The sequence below is a fragment of the Nicotiana attenuata genome, unplaced genomic scaffold, assembly GCF_001879085.1.
Source record: "Nicotiana attenuata strain UT unplaced genomic scaffold, NIATTr2, whole genome shotgun sequence".
Lineage (NCBI taxonomy): Eukaryota > Viridiplantae > Streptophyta > Magnoliopsida > Solanales > Solanaceae > Nicotiana > Nicotiana attenuata.
In genome coordinates, this window is record NW_017675943.1 from 34,420 (window position 1) to 52,677 (window position 18,258).

Here is an 18,258-nt window from a genome sequence, read left to right on the forward strand (position 1 = left end):
GCAGTGAAGCAAATGATCTAGCCAATCATTCTTCTACCGATTATCCAATTTTGGTATTCTGTAAGTTCCTAGGTCATATCGAAATGACTCCATTGAGAGTAAGATCTGCTCGATATATAAGTAGTATAGTCACTACCTGTAAGGCAAGCCCCATAGACACCTTACTACTTTCTAAGCTTTCTCTCTTGTCTCGCCAATCTAGTATTGCGGAATCTAGGGAGGTTAGTATGTAAGCAAACCTTACTCCTACCTTGTGGAGGTAGAGAGATTGTTTCTGATAGATTCTCGGCTCAGGAAAAGCATAGTCACAGCATAGTTGAAAAGAAACGCAGCAGACAACAGTATAATGGATATTGAATTTCATCTTGCTTCAGAACCAACAGTTGTATGAGAAGAAATAATACATGATGCTAGCGATAAGAGAAGGCGATTCGCAGTATAAAATTGCTATGACAATACTTGCTAAGACTCAAATATATACAACAAAAAATCAGATAAATCAGATACCTTCTAAAGAATCTTATGAAGAACTTCATGTTGACTTTTCGGAAACAACAGTTCCTAACCCCGCGATTGATATACTGGAAACAGGGAAGGAAAAGAATAGAATTTTACTCAAATCAAAATTTTTAACTGAAATTAGGATCTTTATTTCCAGCAATAACTTTCCTATGACGCTTGGATTTCCTCTCTCTCCCACGCTTCGTGGTTATCTTTTTGAGAGGAGTAGGTATGACGGTTGATGTTGAAACGATAGGTGAGGTCTGTCGCGCTTCAAGAATTACAGGCGGTGGAGGATGAACAATCACACTCGCACGAGGTGGAGTTGGGCGCTCGAGAACGTCTCTATGGTACCCCTGCAGATAGTAAAGAAAAAATCAATTTTTTTAATTAAGAAGATACAGCTATCCAGCACACAGGAAGTAAATCGGAAAAGGTCATCTTGATAAGTAGCTAAAACTATTACTCCCTTCGTTTCCTTTTATATGGCGGTATTTAATTGAGCGCAAAGACTTTTGGCACATTCCGACACATTCCAAGAGTACGCCTAGAACTTGTGATATTTAAACATACCGTGACATTTCAATGGCTATAAGAGTACGACCTCTAGGGCACAATGAAAAGTTTGAAGTGGAGTTTCCAAATATAGAAAGATGTCATTCTTTTTAGAACAGATTAAAAAGAAAAGAGCGGCATATAATATAGAATACAGGAAATATCAATATGTGGACCAGCAATGGCAATTACAAAGTTGCGTCGTTCACAATCCAGAAGGTAAAGACATGAAGAATACCTGAATCACAAAGTTGCGCCGCTCACAATCTAAGAACATATTCAAAGTCCAATTTGTCTTTGACATGATCTTATCTCTCACAATAGCAAAACTAATTTGGTCTCTTGGAGTAAAACGGTCCACTTCGTTAAACCAAAGGCAAGTAAACAGATTGGAGATTGGATTGTGTTCCCTTATTATTACACATCCCTCAGGGACATCTGCACACAAATAGTATGTTAGTATGGTTATTAGACAGAAAACGGATACGAGGTAAAGAAAGATGAAAAAAAGAGGATCATAATCTTACCACTTGTAATAGGAAGTTTAGCCCTGGAATATGGAGTTAGACCTTCCTTTTTATAGAATTCAACCTGAAAGTCGATGGAAGCATTGTCGAACTTTGCAGCAACCTTATTAGCTTCTGCTTCTACAAACACATCAAAGCGCTTGTAGTGCCTTGATATAGCAAAACTGGCATTTTTTCTCCACAAGAACCTGACATTGAATTGAAAAAACTTGAGAGTGATTCAACTTGTGAAGAACAATAAAAGCACATCTCTATGAACAAGTCAATGTTCAACAGTTAAGGATAAACCGGTGTCTTTAGTCAAGAGACTGAATTCAACCCATAAAACGGGACATGGCAGCCATATAGGTGGCTGCTGTTAGTATCAGTAAAGTTTTAAAAGAAGAAATCCAATGTCTTCAGTCAAGAGACTAAATTCAATCCACAGAAGGGGAGATAGAAAAGGGCAGTCCGATGCATAAGCATCTCGCGTTCATGTAGGATCCGGGAAGGGCCGTACCCCAAGGGGTGTGATGTAGGCAGCCTATCCTGATGCAAGCATCAGTGGCTAATTCCATGGTTCGAACCTGTGACCTATAGGTGACACGGACAACTTTACCGTTGCTCCAAGTCTCCACTTTAAGAAGGGGAGATTGTGGCCAATTATGATTTTTGCTTTCGCATATATGAGATATGGATTAGGTCTTAAATGTACCTTTCAAGTATTTGATATGGATCCACAACAAGCTCAAGTTTTCCATCGATCCACAGAGAATAGCGAGCATTAGGAAAAAGCCTGTGGAGTAGAAGCTTTGGAACCTACAGTGGTAACAAATACATGTCACAAATTATCAAATCATTATATAGTCTATTTCTCCATAAGGTAATAAAAATTGGGAAGTAATTAGACAACTATCCACGTTTAAAATCAATATTAAGTTTCATACAGGCAAAGCCAAAAACAAAAGATAAAATGCCTTCTGAAGCTCGAATATGTATACTATGGTTGTGCATGAAATAAAAAGGGCAGCCCGGTGCACAAGGCATCCTGCGTTCATGCAGGGTCCAGGGTAGGGCCGCAGGGGCGGATTTACATGGACCCAAGCGGTGTCACGGGACACCGCTTCGTCGAATTTTTTTACTATTTATATATATAAAAATAATAAGTAAAACAGAAATACAAGATAAAATCATTAAAAGTGACACCACTTGCAACAAAACAAATTAGTAGTCTAGTGGTTGACAGCTTCAAGTTTGATGTGTGAGGTCTTGGGTTTGAACTTCCTTGGCTCCATAAAATATTTTTTGACTGTTACGGGCCTCTTACTAAAAATAGTGACACCGCTTATGAAAAATCCTGCGTACGCCACTGTAGGGCCGTACCCCAAGGGGTGCGATGTAGACAGCCTACCCTAATGCAACCATTAGTGGCTGCATCAAATAAGAATTTGACAAAACTAAGAAAATAAATGCACTTTGTGCTTGCTCATTACAGTAGACAACGGAACTCTAGATATTTCCACAAAAAGACCTATTTAGAGTTAGATTCAAGAGCCTTTTCAGATTGTCGACTTCAAGATTTAGAATGCAAAAGTCCCCATTTAGGCAGAAAGTTGGATAACGATTCAAACTTCAGATCTAAGTAGGAAAAGATATCGGCTACCCCTTGGACAAAACACTGAATAAAGGATAAGGTGGCGAATATTTACCTTTCCATTTCGCCTCGGATCGTTATAAGGTAGGTTGTGTACAACAACAATTCTCCATAAACCAATTCTCATGCTACTATTTAGCTCACTTGAATTTCTCAAAAATGCTTCTGTTTCCTCATCCACGAACATATAGAAGCAGGCATTTTTCTTTGCATATTCGCTGGTATTCTTTGGTTGCCGTATCAAATCAAAGGCCCCTTATCAAGAGAATATTTGTTAAAACTAAGGTCCATCAGATACAAGATGGAAAATGTAACAAATGAATCATCAGTTGAAAGACCAATACCAAATATTGCCGATGCCACCACGACACCTTGACAAGATTCCATCTCAACAAGGTCAGAATCGTCAATGTCAAAACCTGTCCGATGTCCAGGTCTGATTCCTCTGACAAAACTGTCAATTGAACGTGAAATGAAAAATCACAAAATGCACTAAATCAGAGGATCTTGTGAAAAAACCGACAATCTTTAACATAAAGTTCCCAAGTAGAGAAAATATCATACCCGCAATGCACACTCATGGACTCTCTTATATCATACGAATCATTTCTCAGCATCAGCGAAGGATATCCGCCAAAATCTGAACCTCCAAACTCGGTTTTACTTGGATTTTCTTCATGGATGTAAGTCAAATTGCTAACACCAGGAGAAAAGGACGGTGCATTCGGCATTAATGCAATAGCTTGTTCAACAGGAAGGTAGCACACCGGACATGCTGAGGAACACAAGGAATGGAAAAATGAGATCAGGTTCAGCATTTAGAAGTTATATATTCGGACCTTCAATCCATTTTAAGGAGAAAATTTTCAGAATACGACAAGATTGTAAAACTTACGCCGTGGTCCAGTCCTCTTCTTATCTGCTGGCGGGGGAGGCAATGTGAAGCCTTCACATGGATTTCCAGGAGGAAGAGTATATCCTTTGAAATATACAGGAGGAGAAGGCAAAGGAAAAGAAAGAGGAGATTGGATAGTTGATGCACTTCGGCCAACATTAGTTTGTTTTATTGACTCAATATTCCTAAAAATATAATTTTGTAAAGTCTCTGGAGGAAACATCCTATTACTTATGGAGGTGTTAAGTTCCACTGCATCTTCACCTATAAATGAGTCGAAAACTCGATCGTGTTAGAAGGCAGAAAAGGATTCTTAAGAGATGAAAATTTAAAAGATGTACAAGCACCAACATATGGAACAGCCAGATCGAAAGTATTTCCTTAAAAACAAAAGTAGAATATTGAACAACAGAGGTGGTCATTAAAAATCTTCAGCGTAAACTAGACGAATTCAGGAACTCTCCTAATCAAGTAAAAACTTAAAAAGTAAAGAGCATACAAGAAAAATCATATATTTATCAAGCTCGAATACCGCCCGATAACTACCACATAAAAGCCTCTCAAAAGCTCCACAATCCTTATGGCATTAACTCTAAGAATTAACATAAATAAGATTTCCAATTTTGTATTAGTGCTTAATAAACAAATTCTCCATCTTAATATTTCCAATTGCATGAACACGAAACTATAGCTAAAGCTCTGATCAGCATAAAAGATTTGACATCTAACATTCACAGAGTATGTAATTTTAAACTAAAAGTTGGAGCCAAAATCCTACAATGTGAAAAAGTTTAGAGACCAAACCTTTGCCAACATACAAGACCCACAGAAAAGCTGCGGCAGAAACGACACACAATAGCAGCATGCCCACATTCTTTCGAGGGGCGAATTTGCAGATCCGGAGAAACAATCCCTCTTTCTCCTTAAACAATTTAGGGGGTTTTCTTGATGGAATAGGAGGTGTTGTTTGGATTGGTGAGGAACTGTTCTGAAATAGCTGTTGCTGCAAAGAACCATAACTTCCCGAAGAACGAAGACCCAATGACCCTGTACTCATTGTTGTCCCCTCAATCTTGCCACTTCACCTCTCATTTCCCCCCTCCTCTCATCCACATCCAAAACTCTATCGTCCTACTAAAGTTTGAATCTTTGCACTAAAATTCACCTCCACATTTAGAACACCTCAACAAAATCAGCTCAAAATGCCACAAAACTTCTCGCCACACGAATTTGGCAATGCCAATCTAATACAAAAAAGGCACCAAATTCACCAAGAAAAGAGATACCCAATTGGCCAAATGATATCTAGAGCTACAATCAATCCTCCCTTGCTTCTTTATCTTCCTAAAGTTTGAATCTTTGCACAAAACTTCACCTCCAAATTTGCAACACTTTAAAGAAAATCAGCTCAGAACTCCACAAAACTTCTCACTACACAAATTTAGCAATACCAATCTAACAAAAAAATCACCAAATTCACCAAATCTAGAGTTACAATCAATCCTCTCTTGCTTCTTTAACTCTCTAAACAAGAAAATGATACCCAATTCACCTCCAAACTTGGAAAACTTCAAGAAAATCAGCTCAAAACAATTTGGCAATGCCAATCTAATAAAAAAATGGACCAAATTCACCAAAAAACCAGATACCCAATTCACCAAATGATCTCTAGAGTTAGAATCAATCCTCTCTTGCTTCTTTATGGATCTAAAAACAACAACCCCACTTCACCAAAACTATTAATGCAGAGTCTTAAATAGTAAGAATGTAAAAAGAGTTTGACATTTTACAGCAAGTGAAGATGTAAACTTTGCTTCTTTATCTCAAATACAAACAAACCCAAATCAAGAAAATGTATAATAGTATAAAAGATTTTATTAAAACATACAAAACAGTCACATTCAAAACCAACCAATCAAAACCCACTACTCAAAATCAATCCTACCAATCAAAATTAGAAAAAAAAACATTGGTTCTTGAAATATACAAAATTGCAGTGGCAATAAATTACAAATTATTGCCACTGAAATTGAGATGAGGTAGAAATGATTTATAGGGTTTAATGAAACCAATCAAATCTGAGATCACAGTTCACGAGTACTTATTATTATATTTTTTTTGGAGTTTATTTTCCATTTTTATAGAGGATATTTCTGAAAATTTTATTGTCTTATTTATTTTGTTCTATATATGTAGATCAATAACTGGAAATTTAAAAAAATAAATTAAAATATAATTGAGGCTAGCATGCGCCATGTGCGCGTGATAACTGGACTGTTGTCTGTACAAAAGGGCCAAATAATACTACACGATTTTGACATTGCTGCTTAACATAATTAGTTGCTGTTGGATGACAGTTTTTAGCTTATTAATCACGTAATTAACGGTGACTTCTTACTTACACTAATGTAATTAACTCCCCTTTGCTTGTGGGAACATAATTGGAAGAATGTATACAATTTTATCCAAGTACGTAATTGCTCATTAGTAAAATTATTTTTGGAAGATTTGCATAAATAGTAGTGTTACCGATTATATTTTTAACCCTGACAAGATAAGTTTTGGAAAAATAGACTCAGTTGTCATAATTTTAAAGCACGCTGCCAGAATTTTAAAGCATGCTCCCTGAATTATGAATTTGACAGCCTGCTTCAAAAATTCTGGCAGCAAACTTTAAAATTTTGGTGCGGGGCTATTTTACCAAAATCTTTCTTAATAGGGTCAAAATATAAACGATGGTTCCAAAAAGGTCATTCAACGTGTGTGTGTATATATAAAAAATCAAAATTATTTTCTTTTTAAATTTTATTCGAGTTTTTCACATAGTTCACGATCGAGGAAGTTGAAAATGTCGCCCGATGTAACTCAACAATAATAGTCAGGAGATCACTGAGATTTCAACTCGAGATGCCAACTCATAATATTGTGATTTGATTTTAAACCTCTTCTAATTATTGTATTATCCTCTTGGAAAATTTATTATCTTCTCTTTTTCTCCATTTTGTTTGCTTACCATATTTATCATCCTCATAACTTTGATTGATGAGAGTATGCCTTCAATATGTGTAACATGTTTGCAAATGTGACCATAAATTACTAAGGCCTTAAATTGGAAAGGTGACCAAATCTTTCTAACTTGTTTGCCATGTGACCACACAAATTGATGAAAATTTTCATTATTAATCAATAGAAAAGGAAAGAAGGCAGGAAAGAGACCAATAATTATTAAACATAAAAGGAAAGTAAATAAATATGAAGAGAAAAGTTTTCCCCGTTAGGGTCGTAGAGGTTTTTTGTTTTGGTTTTTAACCTAAGTTTGTTATTCACGCATTGGTCCTGACTAATTCAAATTCGCGATATGTAAGGTCCATTAATGGTGAATATATTCTAGGGAAAATGATATTGTATAGTCGCTCTCAAAATAATAGTTGAAAATTATATATTTTTGTACATAAATACATTCTGATATGTTATATATAAAAAATATACAAATTTTTTACACTTTTATTGTTATCGAATATACATAGTATCTACCGCGGGCAAAAAGTGATATTTGTCCTATATTCTATTTATCTCATCACAGTGCGTAAAGGTCCAATATGTACAATTATTACAAAAGAATTTTTAATTTTTTTTTCTTTTTTCCAAAATAAAATTTTGATGGCTAAAATAGAAACATGAAGTCGTTAAATTGCCCAAATGACTTCTGTCATTCTATTGGGGCATCTTCCTATTTCTTTGAAAGTATTATTTATAAGTCAATAAAGTGCAATAAAATAACGATCTCGCGTAAACATTTTTCAAACAAAGCGGGACTGCTTAACAACTTTAAGACCTCATTTGTTTTTTTTAAAAACTAGTCTTAGAAATAAAGTGCAATGGATAATTTTTTTTTAAAAATACATAAATAGTAAATTAAAATTATATTTGAATTATAAAATAAAATTTAAACTCCTGAAATTAATAAATATTGATCAAATATAAATAACTCAACATATGAAGAAAATATGTCTCACAAAATTCCTGTATTACCAATTTATATATTCAACTTAAACTCATTTCCAGCTTTATGATTTCATTACCTCAATTTCACAAGTTATCGTATTTTCTTTTTAGTTCCAGCAAAAACATGTAACCCTTAAAGATTTTAAATTTTTTATTTAAAAAATCTATTTTCAATTTTTTTGTGCTGGTGATTTTCAAGTTCATTCTAAAAATTAAAATACAAACAAGTTAGCTAACTAATAGCAAACATTCTATTTTTCTTTAATTAATAGGAAATATTATATGAATTATTTTTGACAAATTAAAAAAGAATAAATTACGATCGAAAAAAGTAGAATCCAACCACTATATTTTATATCATAAATTTTAGTTGATTTTAAAGTCCTAAAATATTAAAAAAAATAATTAAAGGATAGTTTTGTTTAATGTAAAATTTATTTTTAAAGGAATCTTTACACAGCAAGCCGGTATGGTTCACTATTTACTTTTTTCAACTTGGTATACATAGTCTTATACATATATTATATATGCACCAGCTATTTGTAGCTTAAGCAGTTGGTGGTCAACTATTTAGAAAAAAACTAATTTGAAAGTTAAAAAGGTCTATCAAAATTAAACTTAGTTAAATATTCTTCTCACATACTTTTATCACAAATATTCAAAACAACATGAATGAAAAAACGAAAATTTTGGTCTTTTGGATTTTGCGAGTGAAGGTTGGTCCTACAACTCCTCGAAATATAAATGAATAATTAACGATTTAAAGCCGAAAAATTACTAATGTAGAAGTAATGGTATACCACAATTTATATGATATATAAATAACTACAATTAGCCATCAATGGATTAAAGAACTTAAAAGGCGAAGAAAAATAATTAATGTGTTGCATTTAACAAAAATCCAAAAAAATAATTTATGAGAACTTTAAACTTATCAAAGTAAAGATAAAAATGTTATTTGACTACATAATAAAAAATAAACATGTAAAAAATAACAAATAACTTACAACACGCTTAATATTAGATGAACTAAGAAATCTCGTGTGCAAAGAGTTTGATATCTAATATTGTAGTTTTTAACATGCTTAATATTACGTATTCTAAATAATTACACTAAAAGTTTAACTTTTAACATGAGATAGTAACGCTCTTAGGACAGAAAAAATAGCAAATTCTTTGCTGCACTCAAAATTCTAAAATTTAGGAGCTTTTGCATACTTCAAATAAGGAAATATTTAATAAGTAAAAGTTTAGTTGATTTAAAACATCTAAATATTAGGGAAAAACTTAAATGACAATTTTGTATAATGTAAATTCTATTTTAAAGGGGTAAAAAAGGCGAACGACATTTCGCTAAGGGCTTCGTACTTTTAATATACTACAGATATAGATTAAGACGTATGAATCTAAATACACATTTGAATATCAAGATGTGCATTAAGATTATAACGTCTGAATCTGAATACACATCTGAATATTAAGATATGTATTAAGCTCTGAATACCAAATGAATAAGACTATTTATTTTTAACATCTGAATGTATAAAATTTATCTTTATTTAATAATTAATAAACATAAAATTCTAATAATTAATCTAATATTCTATCAAAATATATATTTTGTAAAATATGGTAGTTAGTGGTGGTGATTGCTAACGGTGGTGCTTGTGAATGTCGATTAGAGGCGGTGGTTGGTGGTGGTTTTGGTTGAGGGTGGCGGTTCTGAGTAGTAGCTAGTGGTAATTGGTAGTGATGACAATTATGGTTGAGAATGGTGGTGGTAGGTGGTAACAATTAATAATGGTAAGCGGCGATAGTGGTGGTGGTGGTTGTGACTAAGAAAAGTGGTGGTAGTTTATAATGGTGGACAGTGCCAGCTATGGTTGTTGATGGGAAGGGTTGGTTAGTTGTGGTAATTGAGGTGGATGAGTTTGTGATTGTGGTTAAGAATGATGGCGGTGGGGCTGGTGGGGATTCTAGGTGGTGGTTGATGATAATGGTGGCGACTGATAATAGGTGAATTTGACTATAATCACACCTTAAATAATCACCTTCTTGTGTAGTTTTAATGCTAAAAGTGATGACAAAATGCTCTTATTAGTGCTTTTCATGATTTGTAGGTGATATATGTATAAAGACGGCTAAGGAGCAGTTTTGGAGTCAAAAGTGATGAAAAAGAGGCCAACTGTGAAATTTTCTAAGTGAACCGTGCAAAAACAGGCCGAAGATTCAGAGAACTGGATCCACCGCGGTTCCACCGCGACCGCGGCAGAACCGCGGTGGGAAGCAGCTGCAGAAGATTGAGATTCCGCGAGGGTGTTTGGCCGCGGTTCTACCGCGACCGCGGCAAAACCGCGGCAGGCGCAGTAAACTTCAGGGACCAAAGTGTCAATTACGGGATTTTTAGACCTAAACCCTATTTAAAACATTAGACTTCGCCCAAGAGAGGCATGTATTGATTTTTTTAGGTTTCTTAGCAAGGAAAAAGATTGGGAGAAAATACTCTAAACATCTTTCTTCTTTTCTGTTGATTTTATTATGAATTCAAGCTTAGTTTATTTTCCCATAGCCATGAGTAGCTAAATTCCTTGTCTAAGGCGTTGATGGAACCTATTGGGTGATGAACTTCTTGTTTATGTGAATACAAATTGCTAGTTTAATCTTTATTTGTTCAACTTCGTGTTCGTTGTAGTTAATTGACAGGATCCTCAATTAGTTGTGCCTATTTAGTGTGCATAACTTGGAAAAGAGTGCATATTTAGGGTATTGTTGAACAACACCACTCCTAGATTATTAGAGGAATCTATAATTGCGAGCTTAAAGGCGGGATTAGGAATAACGAAGCCTTGGGTGCAATCTAAAGTGAATTGTGCTAAATAAAGCAAGCTAGTGTATCTCGGGAGAGTGCAATAGTAGATTACTGTGATTACTCGGGAGAGATTTGCGGCAGGATTAGCGTTCATGATTGATAGAGATGTGTGGGTAAATTTGTATGAGCATAAACAGAAGGGATTCCATCAATAGGGGAAATCATTGCCTTAGCTTTTTCTCATAATTGTTTACAACCCTTAATTTTTACTTAGTTACAGCCATTTAGTTATTTGCAAGCTAGTTATTAAAGAACACTTAACTGAGATTTGAATATTTGGGAAGTTGGTTCTGAAGATAGCGGTTGATAGGTTAACTCTCTGTGGATTCGACCCTGGGCGTAATACTCGGGTTATATTTGTAACGTCCGCAGAGTCCTTTTTATAAGGCATAGTTGGGCGTGATCAGCGACTATGATTGAGGAGGTTGGAGGTGGTAGTTGATCGAGGCCAACCCTGTACTACTATAAAGTAGAAAGAGAGGTCGAAGCAGCTTTTATCCGAGAAGGACGAGATCGATTTCCACAGGGAGCTAGAGATTGGAACTGAGTTTCTATCTAAGTTAGAGTTGCGTAATTGTTTCTAATTGCACTTCTAAACATTTTTGGTTTTGATATTACTTCTAAATTTATACTACTAAGATGTTAAATTAAGCTAAGTTAAGCTAAGAGGAGACTACTGAAGATTGTCTAATTAGTTAAAAAAGGCACTAGGGGAGTGACTTTCACCTAGGTGGATAATTGACGGGTTCTCATGACTAAGACTAGGCCGTCATATTTGGAGATTACGATATAACCATTGCACGATTCTACTAACTCTATACCTCTCGGTAATTCGAGTGATTTTGCCCTAATTGACTTTCTCAAGATCAATTGGGTATGATCATTTGTGCAAGCAATTGAGGTTCAAGTCGGGTATTACGATCTCTCGGTTTAACCCTTTAATTGGGGCTATCAATTCTCTTGAGTACGCTCCAATTCCTTGTTGGACTAATTTTAGAGACTTAGGCCCTCTTTCTCAAAAAGAGCCAAAATCAACTAAGCATAAACTAGTATTTGCAACCACTAACTCAACAATAAAACCATAAATTAGTCCAAATATCAAACACCCATAGACAATCAAACCTTAAAACACAAGACCCATCAATTACCCACATTAGGGTTGAGCCACAACCCTAGCTGATGGGTCTAGCTACTCATGATAATAAAGGAAAACAAAGAAATAGATGAAGATAAACCTATAATATTAAATTGCTAATTAAAACTTGAAGATTCAATGGTAAAACTCTTGTAAAATTACTCCAAATAGTAAGAAAACACTATTCATGAGCGCAGCTCAGCTGTAGAATCTAACTGATGACCTAAAAATAGGAAAAGAAACTATTTATACTAGGCCGAAAATGCTGGACAAAAATACCCCTGCGGTACTAGTGCGGACCGCACAAAATCGAGTGCGGCCGCACTAAGGCTCTTAGCTAAAAAATCCTGCTCTCTAAACATGGCCACCGCGGACCGCACAAAATGCACCGCGGCCGCGGTGGCTCCTATTGCGGTCCGTACAAAATGGAACGCGGACCGCATTGGCATTAATCCTCCAACTTGACAGCTCTCTGAAGTTTAGCTTTGCGGACCGCACAGAATCGAGTGCGGCCGCAATGAAGTCAATGCGGACCGCACAGAATGGAGTGCGTCCGCATCACTTGGCTTCCTAAAATTGAGCATTCTCTGAATCTCTCCTTTGCGGACCGCACAGAATGGAGTGCGGCCGCATTGCTTTTCTGCCTTGGATGAGTACTCTCTGAACCTCTCCTTTGCGGACCGCACAGAATGGAGTGCGGCCGCATTGGTCCTGTTTTGCTGAGCTTGGACTTGTTCTTGGTACTTGTGCATGTTTCACTCCTTTTTTAGCTGGTTTTGACGAATTGTCACCTTGTTGATCAAACCCTGCAATCAAGTACAACACGTAAGCCTTTGGGACTATTTTGTACACATTTCTAATCAAAACTCAAGTAAGAAGGAGTGTAAAATGCATCATAATCCCTAGTTATCAACTCCTCTAAACTTAAGCTTTTTCTTGTCCTCAAGCAAACAAAATAAGACCCACCCCTTAAGAGTAAATCCAAAAAAATTCGGCCGACCTAAAGTGACCTTAGCTAGCATCAATTTGGACTAACAATTGCCCTCAATTCAAATGAATCATTAACAACATCCACTCTTTTAAACACCATGTATCTAGTGCGACACAAGAGCATCAAGAGTTGACTCAACACATCAAAGGAACTCTTTCTATTACTTTGGTCATTGTGGAACCCAAACTCAGACATCCTCGACTTTCCCTAAGCAANAGGAAGAAAAAGTGAGTCTTCACTTCTGTTAGAGTAATTAGAGTGAGCACAAGTGTGTCTTGGTATGAGAGTCTGCATTTGAGATATGATTGTGCACTGCTTGGGTCGATCATTGATAATAGCAGGTGTGACATAAATTGGGGCAATGCATTGAGCAGTTAGGCCTAGAAGTGTGGTTTAGTTGCTCGAGGACGAGCAAAGATTTAAGTGTGGGGTGGTGATAATAGGTGAATTTGACTATAATCACACCTTAAATAATCACCTTCTTGTGTAGTTTTAATGCTAAAAGTGATGACAAAATGCTCTTATTAGTGCTTTTCATGATTTGTAGGTGATATATGTATAAGGACGGCTAAGGAGCAGTTTTGGAGTCAAAAGTGATGAAAAGAGGCCAACTGTGAAATTTCCCAAGTGACCCGTGCAAAAACAGGCCGAAGATTCAGAGAACTGGATCCACCGCGGTTCCACCGCGACCGCGGCAGAACCGCGGTGGGAAGCAGCTGCAGAAGATTGAGATTCCGCGAGGGTGTTTGGCCGCGGTTCTACCGCGACCGCGGCAGAACCGCGGCAGGCGCAGTAAACTTCAGGGACCAAAGTGTCAATTACGGGATTTTTAGACCTAAACCCTATTTAAAACATTAGACTTCGCCCAAGAGAGGCATGTATTGATTTTTTAGGTTTCTTAGCAAGGAAAAACATTGTGAGAAAATACTCTAAACATCTTTCTTCTTTTCTTTTGATTTTATGATGAATTCAAGCTTAGTTTATTTTCCCATAGCCATGAGTTAAATTCCTTGTCTAAGGCTTTGATGGAACCTATTGGGTGATGAACTTCTTGTTTATGTGAATACAAATTGCTAGTTTAATCTTTATTTGTTCAACTTCGTGTTCGTTGTAGTTAATTGACAGGATCCTCAATTAGCTGTGCCTATTTAGTGTGCATAACTTGGAAAAGAGTGCATATTTAGGGTATTGTTGAACAACACCACTCCTAAATTATTAGAGGAATCTATAATTGCGGGTTTAAAGGCGGGATTAGGAATAACGAAGCCTTGGGTGCAATCTAAATTGAATTGTGCTAAATAAAGCAAGCTAGTGTATCTCGGGAGAGTGCAATAGTAGATTACTGTAATTACTCGGGAGAGAGTTGCGGTAAGATTAGCGTTCATGATTGATAGAGATGTGTGGGTAAATTTGTATGAGCATAAACAGAAGGGATTCCATCAATAGGGGAAATCATTGCCTTAGCTTTTTCTCATAATTGTTTACAACCCTTTTTTTCTATTTAGTTACAGCCATTTAGTTATTTGCAAGCTAGTTATTAAAGAACACTCAACTGAGAATTTGAATATTTGAGAAGCTGGTTCCGAAGACTTAGTGGGTCTGAAGATAGTGGTTGATAGGTTAACTCTCTGTGGATTCAACCCTGGGCGTAATACTCGGGTTATATTTGCAACGTCCGCAGAGTCTTTTTTTACAAGGCATAGTTGGGCGTGATCATTAGGCAAGCCACTTACCTAGAACCAGCTCAAAATCAACCCGAAATCACGCTTGCCACGAGTATCCAACTCCGAGTGGACCAAATCTAATCAAATCAATATCATAACGTAAATACAACTACAAACAACTAATTTAGCTAAAGAAATCGAAGCTAAGGCAAGAAAATACAAGAACGCCCAAAAATCTTCCCCTGGCCCACGTCTCGGAATCAGGTAAAAGTCACAAATTATGAACACCCATTCACTCACGAGTCTAACCATACCAAATTCACTCAAATCCGATATCAAAATCTCGATCAAAATCCCAAAATTAGGCCTAAGAGCTTTTCTCAATTTTCCCCAATTTCTCACCCTAAATCCGAAATTAGATGATGAATTCATGTTTAGATTAATGGGATATAATAAAAAAGGAGTTTGGAATCATTACCCACAAACTTTCTCCGAAAATCTCTCCAAATTTCGCCTTCCACCGAGCTCTCAATCATATTTTTGAGTTATGAACTCAAACCCTCTATTTTGGAATGTAAATTCTGCCCGGACGCGTTCTTCTTCGCGAACGCGAGACCACTATCGCAAACGCGATGCACAAAAATCCTCTAGCCAAATTTACTCCTTCGCGAACGCGAGGGTCCACTCGCGAATGCGTAGCTTCAGCTCCACAAACCGTTACTTTAAATTTTACGTTAATTATTACCGATTCATTTAATGCATTAATTTGAAGTAGAAATTACTCTATTTTTTTTCCTTTCAAAATAGTTTGAGATCATAGCAGAGTGCTTGGATCCGAAGAGGTCAAGCAGAGCAAGAGTTTTCTTGATCTTTTCAGCAACATCGCTTCCTCTTTCAGGTGCGTTTGTAGAAGATCTTGCTCCTTTTGAGGATGAAGATCCGAAAATAGGGGTTGATGCGGACGACACTTGGGGTGCTTGTTGTCCTAAAGAGCTTGCTTTGCTCCTCGTAACTGGTCCGAAGCTTCCAAAGGTAACATCGAGGATGCTTTCCACATCAGCATAGAACCTGGAGTTAGTAGCCTTGGTGAATGTTGATCTGGAGTTGATTTTCTTCGAAGCCATTTCAATGTTCTTGAACTTTGGTGATTGAAAAGTTGAGATGAGAGGTAGAGATTGTCCCACCGGGCGTGCCAGAATTTGTAGACAATAAATTGGCGTTGAGAAAATAAAATCAAGACCGAAAATATCGCAACAATTGTAGTATTTTATTTCGAATATTTGAGTGTTACAACCTCTATAAATCCTCTGATTACTTTTCCAGTATAAATTCAAGGGCTTTTGAGCTTGATCTTGAATTTGAATTTGATTTATCCGTCGCGAACACTTTGATTGTTGCTACGAATTTTATCACGAACAAGTAGCCTTGATCTTGAACGCCTTGTATTTGATTTGATTTCGTTCTTGATCTTGAGTTTGATTGCTTGAACTTGAACTTGATTTGTTCTTCGTTCTTGAGCTTGAAAGATTTGTTCTTCGTTCTTGAGCTTGAACTTGAACTTGATTGCTTGAAGCTCGAAACTTGTGGAGGAATTTGCAGTGTTTGATCCACGAGCTCTTTCTTGCTTCTTGTTATAACTTCTGGTGTCTTTTCTGGGTTATGAAGACCCCTATTTATACTTGTGGAAGGGAGGAGTTGTGATAAGAACAAAATCTTTCCGACCAATCAAATTGAAGTGTGACATGGCTGCATTTGATTGGCCAGAACATGTCACTTGCACACGTGGTGCGATTTCTTTGGCCTTTCAGTGTGACTTGGCATGCCTTGTCATTTTGAAACGTGGCATGATCCTATTGGCTCTTCCGTTTGACTTGGCGCGCCACGTCATTTGACACGTGGCACCAAACTGGACCTCTAGGAAGATGACATCTTGGCTTAATTAAGGGGGCTCATCACTTTAGCCCAATTAAATGGGCTAGCCCAATGAATTAAGGCTTATTTATTTAATCCATATATATTGGACTGATATAATTAATTCAATTATATTAGCCCAATAAGNTATATATATATATATATACTAGTAACTGTGAACGTGTGTTGCACATTAATAATGACACGTGATGATTTGAACATTTATTTATATGAAGGTACGATAAAATTTAATTAATGAGAGAAATTTTATGAATAAAAATACACAAACATCTAAATACAGAAAAATATTAGTACAATAGCATAATTCATAAATTTAAAATAAAAGGACAACATTAAAACTTACACAAATGATCAGTTTTGTCATGTTAGTTGGATAATTACGTATTATAGTTTAAAAGTATTTAATGTGATGGTATCTTAAAGAACACTTCTTTAGGGACAATGTCTTTTTGTGTATATTTCCTCCTAATGCTTTGGTTGCTCTGCCTTAACCAAAACTCTTGTTGTCGATCTTGATATCTCTTTGAAATTGCAACATACAGTTGTTCGTGCAAGAAAATATATTACGGTAAATATAGTCCAATATTTAGAATATTTTTCCTTGTGCTTTATTTTTTATATTTGCTAAAATAAACATACTAAAAATTATTTTCAGACAAATTTAAAAGGATATTCCTTAGTTTCGGAAGACGAAAGTTGAATTCGGGGATAAGAATATACTTAGAAGCACATTGACCAGTATAATAACTCTTGCATGTATGACGTTATTGCCAAAACTTCTATATAGCATCTGTGTGCTACATAAGCTATTCGGTGTATTTAAGTTTTTCAGTAGCATGACAGACATATTTTTCTTCAAAATCAACCTATATACAATGGAAGATCAATTTTAACTTAGTCTATTATATAAACGGTGACACTAACATACGTAAGAAATAATAAATTTGGCTACATACATGTATAGTAGAAGACTATTTGGTATTATAGTATTTAAATATTTCTCTTGGTAGTAATTTTTGGTATCATTTTCTGCTGAGTCAAAAACAGAAAAATATTTTGTTTTTACTATAAAATTTTGTAATCAACCTTTTGTTTAGTTGATCAACATATTCATTTCTGCAAGCTAAGATATCTTTTTAATTATATCATGTGATTTGCACAAATTACGTTTTAATCTAATGATAAAAATATTTCTTTTATTAAATGCATACTATTACCATTAGAATTGATAACCAAGTGTTCATGAAGAACCAAATCATCTTTTATTGGATGCTCTTTTTCGTTTCTGACATAAAGCAAGAAGGCACTGAATACTGGATCTATTCTTACTTTATATTTCTTGTCAGTTAAATCTATTTCATCTGAGGCTAAAAGTATAACTTTGGCAAGCTAGCTTTTACAATCTCTACTTTTGTCGATTTTGGAACTACTGGCAGTACTTGACATAAATCACATCCCAAACCATTAATTTTTCACCAAACGATTCATAATTAATATTCAATATATCTCTAGAACTCCTGGAAATTATTTCGATCGTTTGACACTTAACCA

The 18,258-nt window shown here is 35.7% G+C and overlaps 1 protein-coding gene across 1 annotated transcript; it reads right to left on the bottom strand.

The window, feature by feature from the left end:
• Positions 1 to 337: 337 nt before the first annotated feature.
• LOC109220602 lies at positions 338 to 6,274 on the bottom strand. The gene is made up of 9 exons (XM_019385060.1): positions 4,916 to 6,274; positions 4,112 to 4,375; positions 3,781 to 3,991; positions 3,561 to 3,670; positions 3,272 to 3,471; positions 2,278 to 2,381; positions 1,584 to 1,771; positions 1,295 to 1,494; positions 338 to 857 (listed from the first exon to the last, which is right to left on the bottom strand). The coding sequence occupies exons 1-9, from the start codon at positions 5,166 to 5,168 to the stop codon at positions 630 to 632; spliced, it is 1,758 nt and encodes a 585-aa protein (XP_019240605.1). The 5' UTR covers positions 5,169 to 6,274; the 3' UTR covers positions 338 to 629.
• Positions 6,275 to 18,258: the final 11,984 nt, after the last annotated feature.

Coding starts and splice junctions, on each gene's coding strand:
- LOC109220602 (XM_019385060.1), bottom strand. CDS start 5,168: ATGAGTACAGGGTCATTGGGTCTTCGTTCTTCGGGAAGTTATGGTTCT. Junction 4,376..4,915: donor GGTCTTGTATGTTGGCAAAG/GTTTGGTCTCTA, acceptor ACTCATTTATAG/GTGAAGATGCAGTGGAACTT. Junction 3,992..4,111: donor GAAGAGGACTGGACCACGGC/GTAAGTTTTACA, acceptor TGTGTTCCTCAG/CATGTCCGGTGTGCTACCTT.